Source organism: Pseudoliparis swirei, chromosome 23 (assembly GCF_029220125.1).
Source record: "Pseudoliparis swirei isolate HS2019 ecotype Mariana Trench chromosome 23, NWPU_hadal_v1, whole genome shotgun sequence".
Lineage (NCBI taxonomy): Eukaryota > Metazoa > Chordata > Actinopteri > Perciformes > Liparidae > Pseudoliparis > Pseudoliparis swirei.
In genome coordinates, this window is record NC_079410.1 from 186505 (window position 1) to 200093 (window position 13589).

General features: G+C 43.1%; 1 protein-coding gene across 1 annotated transcript; it reads left to right on the forward strand.

The window, feature by feature from the left end:
• The first annotated feature begins 1054 nt into the window (after positions 1–1054).
• On the forward strand, positions 1055–6797 carry pyya (peptide YYa). Its single transcript, XM_056406336.1, has 4 exons — positions 1055–1123; positions 2655–2842; positions 6557–6631; positions 6739–6797. The coding sequence occupies exons 2-4, from the start codon at positions 2655–2657 to the stop codon at positions 6761–6763; spliced, it is 288 nt and encodes a 95-aa protein (XP_056262311.1). The 5' UTR covers positions 1055–1123; the 3' UTR covers positions 6764–6797.
• Positions 6798–13589: the final 6792 nt, after the last annotated feature.

The window sequence follows — 13589 nt, forward strand, 5'->3', positions numbered from 1 at the left end:
ATTTCCCTTTTTTGTATTTTCCGGTATTTTTCGCAACCTCTTTTGTTATTTCTGTTTCAGCTTTCACTATTCCAATGCAGCAGAAAATGCATTTTGTCTTATTATCATTAAAGAAGCTTCAAATAAGTTGCTCCTACTGAGGGCAAAAGGAATACATAGCTCAATACATCTGTGCATATGCAATGTTCTCTCTTAAAGATGAGCAATAAGCTGCGGTGACATGCTAAAGTCTTCTATTATAAGACTGTCTTGCCAGAGTAGATTATTGCAAATTGGTTGAATGCCATATCCATTCCAGTTTTCAGATGTTTGCCTTAATTTTGCAGGGAGGGTTGTACCATCAAACTTCTCTCGTTTTATAATCTTTCTTTTTAGAGGGCCAACAGAGTGCAGCAGCACCATCAACACAATAAATTAAATGCCAATGGAACCCCTTCCTAAATGTTATCACGGCACTATCAACGAGGCATCGAGCGGACCAACGTAACTTCATTTTGGGGTAACGTATCACGTGACCGGGACAAGCGTCAAGAGGCGACAGACGCGCTGACGAACCTATCCGTTCATTTTTCAAAATAAAACCTCTTTCAGGCCGCGATCATAAATCACTTTTTTTTTTTTTTTTTCATTCTTTCTGTGCGGCCGGGTGCAGAAGAACCCACGGACTGGTACCGGTCTGCGGCTCGGTGGTTGGGCACCACTGCTATAAAGGACATTGGATGGACGATGTTTGAGTTGGATGAACATTTAACTTTTTTTCTCCTTTTTTTTTTACCACTGATGCAGCTTTTGAGTGTCATGGCCCAAAATATCATCTGTGAACTCTATCAAAAACACAGGACTGACTGCATGATGCATAATATCTCCATCATCATCATCATCATCATCATCACCATCACCATCTGACGCATTCTGCCTCTTCACCCACCCTTTTGCTTCACACACATGGACACGCACACACTGTGCACCAAAGGACGCGGACACTATGATGTAACCCCTCCCTCCTCCGGTGGCGCTAAACTATATAAATCCCCTCACACCAAGAGACCCGCAGCGCAAACTGGTCTGAGAGAGAGAAGAAACCAAATCCTCCAAACTTCTGTCACCTCAAAGTCTTCTCAAAGTAAGTCTCCACACTTCTTACTCTCATTCATGCACCCTTTATTATTGATTCCAATACGAAAAAGGCAAGTTTTAAATGGTTCTTATATGAAGTTCTTATTCAAAGTTAAATTGCATTGGAACGTTATTATATAATTAGTAGGCTACTGTTTTTTGTTGTAGAGAAATACATGAAGACCGACAAATATAACGACACATTTAGACTACTATGAGCAAGTCTTTTCAAAATAAAAAAACCCTGCTATCGAAAGGTTTTGTAGAAAATATATTTTAGAAATAAAGCAGACCAAAAAGATGATAAAAAGTAAAAGTCGAAATAATTGTTTGAAATAATAAGTTTTGCATCTATAATCAGAATGTGCAATTTGTAATTTCAAAAATATCTTAAAAATAGACACTTAAAAAAAAACAACGAACTCTTGTGTTCTGCGATGCACGTGTTGCTATACTCTCATTATTGTGCGTTTCCCGTGGTAAAAGTCCAGGAGGTCGTGTTTGTATCACCTTCACGAGGCGCTTCTGGACTGAGTTCAGCACCACGGACAGCGCCGCGGGGATTCTGAATCACAAATTTGCCTCAAAGGGCTTTACAATCTGTACACATACGACATCCCTGACCTTTGACCTCACATTGGATCAGGAAAAACTTCCCCCAAAAATAAAAAAAAACCTTTCACAGGGAAAAAAGGGAAGAAACCTCCAGCAACGGAAGAGGATCTCTCTCCCCGGATGGAGAGAAGCAAAAGATGTCATGACGAACAATGTTGAATATGACAGATAAACGAGCAGCAAAACCATAAAGTTCACCTTGATGCTCATTATTACTAATCTCTTAATAACTTAATCTCGGCTGTATTGCTTATTGCCCAAGGATTATAGAAAGACAATGAGGAATTATACTTATACATCCTGAGAAGTAAAAACTATTTAATATTTTATCAATATATATATATATATATATATATATATGTAAGTTTGCAAGTGTTTATTCAATTTCATTTTTTCATTTTCTTTTCTATTTGATGTTTTCGTCAGTCATTATGAGATCTTCGTATAGTTTCCTTTTCCATTAAGTGTTTTATTTATTCATATTAAGAGTTTAATCTAAAATGATTGACAACAACCATGATTCAATAATGATTGCTGTCAAATTAAATAACAAATATTACTGCCGCCTCATAGTGTACACAAATGGAAATTAAGCTGCAATATTAAATCATCTTTAAATGTGTAGCATTTATGTTAATTTCATGAAAAACATCCAATTTACTGATGTGTGTTATCTTCCTCAGAAACTAAACACCCTTCTGACAATAAGTCAATCAAAAGCATAAGGTTCTTTATATAAAATAATTTACCAACATAATACAAAATAAAAATTGACGAAACTATTAATAATTGATAAAAAAACAAATGAAATAACCATGGCATTTATTCATCAAATAAATGCCAAAACGGTCATGGTAATATTGTACTGATGTGAATTCAAAACTTCCATAACTCTTAATCTTCATCTTGCCGCCCCGCTCCAGATGTCCGTGATGCTGAAGCCGTGGACCGTGCTGGTGGCCTTAGTGGTGTGTGTGCTGGTGTGTCTGGGAACACTGGTCGACGCCTACCCCCCCAAACCTGAGAACCCCGGTGAAGATGCTGCCCCAGAGGAATTGGCCAAGTACTACACCGCCTTGAGACACTACATCAATCTGATCACCAGGCAGCGGTATGCGCAACACACACACATCTCTCCATCTCTCTCTCTGGCCGAGGAGGGGCAATCGAAATGCTCCCAAATCTCGTATTATGCACCTTTAAAGTTATGGAGGGTCTTTATGAAGATTGACGCAGGGATGCATCTATCTCCAAATGTGGTTTCCCCAAAAAGATTGAAGGAACCCTTACCCTAACAGGTCCGTCTTTCAATCAGAGGACCGGCGGTTCGATCCCCGTTCGATTATGTAAGTCAGCTAAATGTAATGTAAAAGCAGCTGAACAGAGTTTGACTTGTTTTTACTTCTTCCCATTGGCGTCACTATTCCAGATTACATTTAGTGAGATTCAAGTCGTTACAGGGGACTGAGTTGTATGAGTTTCCTTCTCACACTTGAAACCCAAAACTCTGTTGATGTGTGATCCCCCCCCCCCCCCTCCTCCTCCCTCCACACACGACAGCTCCGTAGATTCGATTAGTGGCCACTTCCTAGAACCTCCAGGCCTCCAAATCAACAAGACCAGAGCAATACAAATTGGCACAGATGGACCCAAGAAAGAATCCCAAATTCAGTTTGCGGGGCCTGTTGCTCTCAGGTATAAAGAGGTGCCGTACGGAATTGTCAGATGCTATATTTTATTTAGTTGAAGCAGTCTGGCTCATGAGCCATCAGTTTCTTATTCTCATGAAAGCCAAATAGATGGTTGATATTTCGATAGTTGGTTTAAAGAAGACTCATAATCACCATAAAAAGTCAATTGGTTTAGGTAGAAGGTTTTCACATTTCACTGGAGGGTTGCAGATGAAGACATATATATGATATCGGTAACTAATGGTGAAGGGTTGACTGTATCTAATAATGTGCTTAGGAAAGCGATGGCTGAAGGCTGCACTCCAGATACAATTGATGGATCTGGGTAGTCAGGGGCCTTTGGTGCATAACTATATACTGCATTGTATAAATGGACACATTCACAGTGCAACCTGCGGGAGTACACTACCGTTCAAAAGTTTGGGGTCACTTAGAAATGTCTTTATTTTTCAAAGAAAAGCACTGTTTTTTCAATAAAGATAACATTAATCAAAAATACACTCTATACATTGTTAATGTGGTAAATTAATATTCAAGGTGGAAACGTCTGGTTTCTAATGAAATATCTCCATAGGTGTATAGAAGCCCATTTCCATCAACTATCACTCCAGTGTTCTAATGGTACATTGTGTTTGCTAATCGCCTTAGAAGACTAATATCTGATTAGAAAACCCTTGTGCAATTATGTTAGCACAGCTGAAAACAGTTATGCTGGTGATATAAGCTATACAACTGGCCTTCCTTTGAGCTTGAAGTTTGAAAAACTCAATTAATACTTCAAATATTAATCATTATTTCTAACCTTGTCAATGTCTTGACTATATTTTCTATTCAATTTTCAATTCATTTGATAAATAAAAGTGAGTTTTCATGGAAAACACGAAATTGTCTGGATGACCCCAAACTTTTGAACGGGAGTGTATATCTTTTATGCTTACAAATTGTGCATTTCTTAACCTGATTCTAATATTTTTACACCACAAGTCAGTATTTCTCTAACATAATTTCAACACATTGACACTTGACCCTTCAAGATAATTAAGAAATGTCTAGTTGCCTCATAATTTCTATGCGAAAGAAGGTACTAATTGTAAAGTTTCAGTTGATTTGTTGAGCAGATTTTTAAAGGAAATTCTTTGAAGTACTACTTTATGAATTTGTTGAGGAAAAAAAGATGGACATGTATTTATTTATTTATGAAAACTTTTTGTGACTCAAATGTAATGGTATTACCGGAGAAGCACAAACTATATATATATTAGGGCTGTCAGCGTTAACGCGTTAATCTATGCGATTAATTTACCAAGGCCACTGGTTCTGCTGCTGTTCAGTGTTAAAGATGACAGGACCAATGGGGTCTCAATATACTTCTTTTTTTTTACTAATCTGATGTTTCACTGAAGAAACAATTTATCATCCACAATATTAAATACCTCGCTGGCACTGTATATGTAGGAGCCTCTTTGAAAACACAGCTCTGTGTGAAGTTTGGTCTTTAAAAAGAATGAACTTTTAACTTTTAACTTTTAATTGCGATTAATCGCGATTAATGAATTTCAAAATGTGCGATTAATTAGTTAATTTTGTTTAATCGATTGACAGCCCTAATATATATATATATATATATATTTTAAACATTATAAAGATTAATGCATTAGAGACCATTGGTTAGACAGTTAGAGTGGAAGTGTGTGTGTGTGTGTGTGGGTGGGTGGGGGGGGGGGGGGGGCATCAGGCCTATAGACCCTATGAGATTGTGAAGTCACAAGGACTCCGGGGAGGAAGCAGAGTGAGTAATGTGGGATGGAGAGATGACAATTCATCCACAAGGAGAGAGAGGAGAGGAGAGGAGAGAGGTGCTCAGTGCATCCTAAGACGTAAATGTCGTCAAATGGAGAGAAGGCATCGGGACAGACAGACTCAGGGAGCTATATGTGTGCAGATGGGCCATAATCAGAGAGGAAAGCTCCTGATGTGACAGCTGAGACACGGTTGCATTTGCAGCATTCTTGGTTTCCTTATTGTTAGAATGATGAGACTCATCCAGATCAGCTGTTGAACGCACACACTTAGAATCTGACTGTGAAATTGAAGCATTAGGGTCAAAGGGAAGGTAGGTGAACTAATATCGAGGACACACACACACACACACACACACACACACACACACACACACACACACACGGTGGATAGAAGAGAGATGAGAAGGCAAAAAGACACATTGACTTGATTTAACTCAAATGATAAAACGCAATATCTCTAAACTCGCTTAAATTCACACCGTGGGGTACTGCGATCACCAAGAGCCGAGGTTTTAAACAGAAAGGTTTAACCTGCTTTTTACTCGCAATTATTTTATTACTTTCCCGAGCATAGTCATCATCAACTCGAGTCATGCTCCCTTCAACGTCTGAAATAATCTAGCTCTAAAGAAACATGAAGGTGCAACAAGGCGGACCCTGTGGAACAGGAACTGCTCCCTATGCAGATATACAAGCTTACTGTATATATATATATGTATATATGTATATATACATATATACATATATATATATGTATATATATATATATATGTATATATATATATACGCTTACACAAACACGACAGTACTTAGCTCCCGGGGATTATACACAAATGAAAACGTTACTATGATTATTGAATGAATACCCGCTTGTGTTACACTTTTTTCCTCTCAGATGTAGTTGAAAGTTTTTTGGGGGGGGGGGGGAAATCACATTTTGACCTTATAGTGGCAATAGTTGAAATATGAAGGGATCACAAATTCATCTTGTGAACATGTTGAAAAGTTCATGACAATCCATCCAAAAGTTGTTAAGAGAAAATAACAAAATGTGAGCTGGATGAAAAAGTTATTCGGATTCATCCTCTTGAAACCGTGAATGCATAAACTTGTATGCTAGTCCAGTCAAATTGATGTTGAGATATTTCACTGGATAAGTGAAAAGGGTCTGACCTGCTGGTGGCGCTAAATTAAAAAAAGTCAGTGAAGTGAGTTGGATTCATCTTCTGGTTTAAAATGTATATCTGAACCAAAATTCCCAGCTTACTATCCAATAGTTGTCCAATGTGCTGCTAGTCTGGCTCAACACTGCTCTGGTTATCCCTCTCCCAGGTATGGAAAGCGTTCCACTCAGGAGAATGTGGTTGCAGAGCTGCTGTTCGGTGGCGACACAGACCAGAGATCAAGGTCACCCCCCCCCCCCCCCCCCACGCTGAAGGATTCATCATGTGACCTGTAACAGAATCCTTATAGATATTGAGTACTTATACATACTTCCTTGTGTTCTTCCACAGATATGACGACTCCTACATGTGGTAACTTCGCTGCCCCTCCCCCCTCACGGAGCATTTCCTCCCAGTGCATCCCACAATGCACCTGGAGGGGCCGACATCCCCTGAAAACGGCCTTGAACTGAAAGTCCATCACTGAACACAAGCTCTCTTTGTCTTTGTTGCCCCCGTCTCACATCTCTCTCATTACAACACAATTGTACAGAATTTAATAATCAAATATATGAGATCAGAGCTACTAATCAGAAGGTTGACCTGTGTTTGTGTGTGTGTGTGTGAACACTTAGTGTCACTTGTCCTGTCAAAAACAGTTTAGAGAGGGACATTCTTGTTTTCCTGTTGCTACTGTAAAAAAGTAACATAATAAATTAATACAAACTGTTCTGTGTGATTAAAATGTGTTGATGAATCAAAATTGTCTTTGGAGATTCATGTAGTGATGCTGTGTACTCATCTTATACTCCACCCTGAAACTCGAAAGTTTCATGTATGAAATGATAAGGCTGGTGTCCTTTGTTTGGTGGTCAACAAATCTCACAAAAAACAACAACGATGATGTCCCCTGTCATTCAGCTCCAAGCCCATTGGCTCCTGTTGAAATCTTTTTTTAAACGGCTCTCAAATATATAGTGTCATTTTAATTGGAAAAAAAATTCTGTACATTTTATGTAATAATATACTATTCTTGGATAGCTGGTTACTGCAGTTTTTAGCTAATCTTAAATGGTGCATTAATCCACTTTAGATTCCCTACTATTTGCTGGTTTGAATAAAGATTTTATCAGTTTATTACCAGTTTAATACCAGTTATTACCAGTTTAATACCAGTTTATTACCGGTTTACTACCAGTTTATTACCAGTTTAATACCAGTTTATTCAATTCAGTTTATTTGTATAGCCCAATTTCACAAATTACAAATTTGTCTCGGAGTGCTTTACAATCTGTACACAGACATCCCTGCCCCAAAACCTCACATCGGACCAGGAAAAACTCCCAAATAACCCTTCAGGGTGAAAAAAGGGAAGAAACCTTCAGGAGAGCAACAGAGGAAGATCCCTCTCCAGGATGGACAGGTGCAATAGATGTAATGTGTACAGAAGGACAGATTTAGAGTTAAAATACATTCAATGAATATGACAGTGTATGAATAGTTGGTAGTAGGCATATTCCACGATTGAGACCTCCACGATCCATCAGGCAGATGGAGGTAGAGAGGAGGAGTGGGCGGAGTCTCAACAGGGCAGTGGCGTAGTTGGTTTATTTATTACCAGTTTAATACAAGTTTATTACCAGTTTACTACTAGTTCATTACCAGTTTACTACCAGTTTATTACCAGTTTACTACCAGTTAAAAGGAAGCAGCTATTTCAGACTTTGGATGCACACACAATAGTTGTTAATTGGATATGTATCGATTGTAGATTTTAGTCCTTTAATGGGTTCAGTGATGAGAACAATCTAGAATAACAAAACACAGTGGATAATATAGATTGTTTTATGGCATGAAGGGGCATTGCTTTAAGAATAACTAGAACAGGCACTCGGTAGAGCGGATACCTTCGCATATCACAAGATTGGGCATTGAATTATGAACATTTTGGCATTAGTTGCAAGCCAATTGGATATAAATTGACTGCGCTGTGGTAAAAAGAAGATCTTGACCTTTTCATGACCTTGACCTTGACCTTTGACCCGATCGATCCCAAAATGTAATCAAACGGTCCCCGGATAATAACCAATCATCCCACCAAATTTCATGCGATTCATGAAGATTTTGATCTTTTTCATGACCAGTGGAGAACCACTTCCCAAGACCAGTGGAGAACCACTGCTCCGGAGCAGTGGAGAACCATTGCCCAAGACCAGTGTAGAACCACTGCCGCAGAGCAGTGGAGAACCACTACCCCGGACCAGTGGAGAACCACTTCCCAAAACCAGTGGAGAACCACTGCCCCAGATCAGTGGAGAACCACTTCCCAAGACCAGTGGAGAACCACTTCCCAAGACCAGTGGAGAACCACTGTCCTAGATCAATGGAGAACCACTGCCCGAGACCAGTGGAGAACCACTGCCCCAGATCAGTGGAGAACCACTGCCCAAGAGCAGTGGAGAACCACTTCCCCAGAAAAGTAGAGGACCATTGCTCTAGATCAGTGGAGAACCACTTCCCAAGACCAGTGGAGAACCACTTCCCAAGACCAGTGGAGAACCACTGCTCCACAGCAGTGGAGAACCAATTCCCAAGACCAGTGGAGAACCACTACCCCAGACCAGTGGAGAACCACTTCCCAAAACCAGTGGAGAATGACTGCTCCAGAGCAGTGGAGAACCACTACCCAAGACCAGTGGAAAACCACTGCCCAAGACCAGTAGAGAACCAATGCCCAAGACCAGTGGAGAACCACTGCCCTAGATCAGTGGAGAACCACTTCCCAAGACCAGTGGAGAACCACTGCAACTGACCAGTGGAGAACCACTTCCCAAAACCAGTGGAGAACCACTGCCCCAGACCAGCGGAGAACCACTGCCCAAGACCAGTGGAGAACTACTGCCCCAGATAAGTGGAGAACCACTTCCCAAGACCAGTGGCGAACCACTGCCCAAGACCAGTGGAGAACCACTTCCCCGGGAAAGTAGAGGACTATTGCCCTAGATCAGTGGAGCACCACCGCCATTGACCAGTGGTTCTCAACTGCCCCAGACCAGTGGAGAACCACTGCCCCCAATCAGTTTCCACTGCCCAAGACCATTGGAGAACCACTTCCCAAGACCAGTGGAGAACCACTGCAACTGACCAGTGGAGAACCACTACCCCGGACCAGTGGAGAACCACTTCCCAAGACAAGTGAAGAACCACTTCCCCAAACCAGTGGAGAACCACTGTCCTAGGTCAATGGAGAACCACTGCCCGAGACCAGTGGAGAACCACTGCCCAAGACCAGTGGAGAACTACTGCCCCAGATAAGTGGAGAACCACTTCCCGAGACCAGTGGCGAACCACTGCCCAAGACCAGTGGAGAACCACTTCCCCGGGAAAGTAGAGGACTATTGCCCTAGATCAGTGGAGCACCACCGCCATTGACCAGTGGTTCTCAACTGCCCCAGACCAGTGGAGAACCACTGCCCCCAATCAGTTTCCACTGCCCAAGACCAGTGGAGAACCACTTCCCAAGACCAGTGGAGAACCACTGCAACTGACCAGTGGAGAACCACTACCCCGGACCAGTGGAGAACCACTACTTCAGAGAAGTGGAGAACCACTTCCCAAGACCAGTGGAGAACCACTGTCCTAGATCAATGGAGAACCACTGCCCGAGACCAGTGGAGAACCACTGCCCAAGAGCAGTGGAGAACCACTTCCCCAGAAAAGTAGAGGACCATTGCTCTAGATCAGTGGAGAACCACTTCCCAAGACCAGTGGAGAACCACTGCCCAAGACCAGTGGAGAACCACTGCACAAGACCAGTGGAGAACCACTTCCCAAGACCAGTGGAGAACCACTACCCCGGACCAGTGGAGAACCACTTCCCAAAACCAGTGGAGAATGACTGCTCCAGAGCAGTGGAGAACCACTACCCAAGACCAGTGGAAAACCACTGCCCAAGACCAGTAGAGAACCACTGCCCAAGACCAGTGGAGAACCACTGCCCTAGATCAGTGGAGAACCACTGCCCAAGACCAGTGGAGAACCACTTCCCAAGACCAGTGGAGAACCACTGCAACTGACCAGTGGAGAACCACTACCCCGGACCAGTGGAGAACCACTTCCCCAAACCAGTGGAGAACCACTGCCCCAGATCAGTGGAGAACCAGTGCCCAAGACCAGTGGAGAACTACTGCCCCAGAGAAGTGGAGAACCACTTCCCAAGACCAGTGGAGAACCACTGCCCAAGACCAGTGGAGAACCACTTCCCCGGGAAAGTAGAGGACTATTGCCCTAGATCAGTGGAGCACCACCGCCATTGACCAGTGGTTCTCAACTGCCCCAGACCAGTGGAGAACCACTGCCCCCAATCAGTTTCCACTGCCCAAGACCATTGGAAATGTTATTAAATTAATTATATTTATTATAACCCACATTAATGTATCAAAGATCAAATGCACGTTGTTACATTTACTTTGTTCAAAGCTGTTTTGCCACAATTGAGAAGGATGTAAGCTGCTAACACCTGCTGTGACAGATGTGGTCTCGACCAGAGGTTCTCCACTGCCCTAGATCAGTGGAGAACCGCTGCCCTAGACCAGTGGAGAACCGCTGCCCTAGACCAGTGGAGAACCTCTGCCCTAGATCAGTGGAGAAACACTGCCCTAGACCAGTGGAGAACCGCTGCCCTGGACCAGTGGAGAACCACTGCCCTAGACCAGTGGAGAACCACTGCCTTAGACCACACCTGTCACATTGAGTTTTGTTCCTTCTCAACTTTGACAAAGAAGCGTTGAACAAATGTATTGTAATAACGTGCGTTTGGTCTTTAGAATATTAATGTGGGTTATAATAACTTTTAATTAATTATCTCATGAGGGGTGAAAAAGGTGACCCCCCCCGTTGTCACCTCTTACCCCTCATGAGATAATTAATGAGTTAAGTTGCTACTTACCTGCAAACTCATGAGGGGTGAAAAAGGTGACCCCCCCCCATGTCACCCTTTTCACTCCCCATGAGTTTGCAGGCAGCAACCTCCTCCCCCCTAAAGGCTCAGGAACGTCAAGGCCACCTGGGCCTTTAGGTTCCTGTGCCTTTAGGTTCCTGGGTCTCATGAGGGGTGAAAAAGGTGACCCCCCCCCCCCATGTCACCCTTTTCACTCCCCATGTAAGTTTTTTTTTTTTTTTTTTTTTTTTTTTAAGTAGCAACCCCCCCTCCCCCACCCCACCCCCTAAAGGCTCAGGAACCTCATGGCCACCTGGGCCTTGAGGTTCCTGGATCTCATGAGGGGTGAAAAAGGCGCTCATGGAAAGTACCTGGATCTCTTGATCCAGGTCTTATTTGTTTTTGCCTTCATGTCCAGCTTTTTTTCCTGAGGTTTTATCTGCCTCGGCGGGGAAGAAGCCGGGAAGGTGATCCTTGGAAATATTTTTCTGACTCTTGGAACGTCAACAAGAGAACTTTCAACCTTCTGCTCTGTTTACCTCAGAAGAGATGTCGAAGGTTTTTCTGTTCTTCGTCACCCGGGTGGACATCACCGGGATGTCTGCGGAAGTCATTTTTACCACAGTTTTGACGTTGAAGAAGTGTCTTTTCTTTATCACACGGGAGGACTTCTCGGGGTTTATTATGCTGTGCGGGAAAACTTCCTCCGAAGTCATTCTCACCACAGTAGTAACCTCGGGAGTCGTCTCCTTATGATTCATTCCAGCGGAGGACATCTCTGGGATTATTTTGCTATCTTGCAAAGTCTCTCCGGAAGCCATCTTTACAAACGTGGTAACCATGAAGGATTTTCTCTTCTTGGTCACAGGGGAGGACATCTCTGGGACTATGTTGCTGTCTTGCTGATGTTCTCCGGAAATCATATTTACCACAGTGGTAACTTCAGAGATTTTTCTCTTCTTTGTTGCTGAAGAGAAAATATCTCCAGAAGGTACGTATACGTTGGTGGTAAATTGGATGATTTCTCTCTTCTTGATCACAGGGGAAGACATCTCTGTGATTGTGTGAGCTTTCGTGTAAATGATGTGGCTTATTCAAGGGTAATGGTCCGATGAATCCTGGAAAGTGTGAAACGCCAGCAGTTACCAACTGTCCCTATTCATAGACTTTTGAGCGCGAGCTGTGACGTCACTGACCAAACACCTTTGATCAGTGACGTCAAAAGCGCTCTGATCAGTGACGCCCAGAAGCTTAGAAAGTCACTGACGCGTCGCACAATATTGAAGCGTCGCACAATATTGACACGTTCAAAATACCCGGATGTGACTTGTTATCCCAGAATGCATTTCACCAGCAACCGAAAACAATGGCGGAGGAGAAAATAAACAACTGGCAGTTGACTTTCTAAATAGCCTACTACTGTTGTTGAGTCACGGAATGTAATGTTAGGATGTTTTCAGGCGGGAAGTTAGTAGTTTAGAAATCAAATCTGTGGTCGGTTTGTTTTGATTCAGTCTAATAAAGATCTGCGCCGTAGATTTGAGGCTCTGCTGCTCAGCGAGCTCCGGAGCGCCGGGCGGTCAGCGCGCCGTGTGCCCGCCGACAGCAGCCTGATGTCGGCAGGACTTTTTAAAATGCTCCGCTGGCTCTGACCTCTCCGTAGCGGTTAAACATGAGATATAATTCGGTTTGGAGGATCTAACGAGCACAAAGAGTTTATTATTTATTCACAGATAACGTTACATCAGTTTGACTGAGGGTTACGATTCATAACTTATTGTTTTAATCAAACTTTAACGTTGAACTCAGGTGTCTTTTTACTTTTGACCGAATTGTTTGCAATTACATGTGTCATATAACTATCTATACATAACATCGTCGGCAGAGACGAGGCCGGCGGCTGCAGAGTCGTCAGAGAACTTTTGCAGGTAGACGTTGTCAGAGTTGTGCTTGAAGTCCGAGGCGGAGATGGTGAAGAGGAACGGAGCCAGAACGGTTCCCTGTGGAGCCCCCGTGCTGCAGGAGACCCGGTCTGACTCACACCCCGTATCCTCACATACTGTGGACGGTTGGTGAGGTGGTCCAGGATCCATGCACTGAGGTGGTGGTCCACCCCAGTCTGGTGGTGGTCCAAGAATGGTCGTAGAGTGAGTATGAGAGGTGTGGAGGGGGAGTAATCCACAAGGTGTGCAGATGATGGGGGTTGCAGCAGGGAGGGAGGCGGGGTCTGAGTGGACGGAGTGTGTGTGTGTGTGGGGGGGGG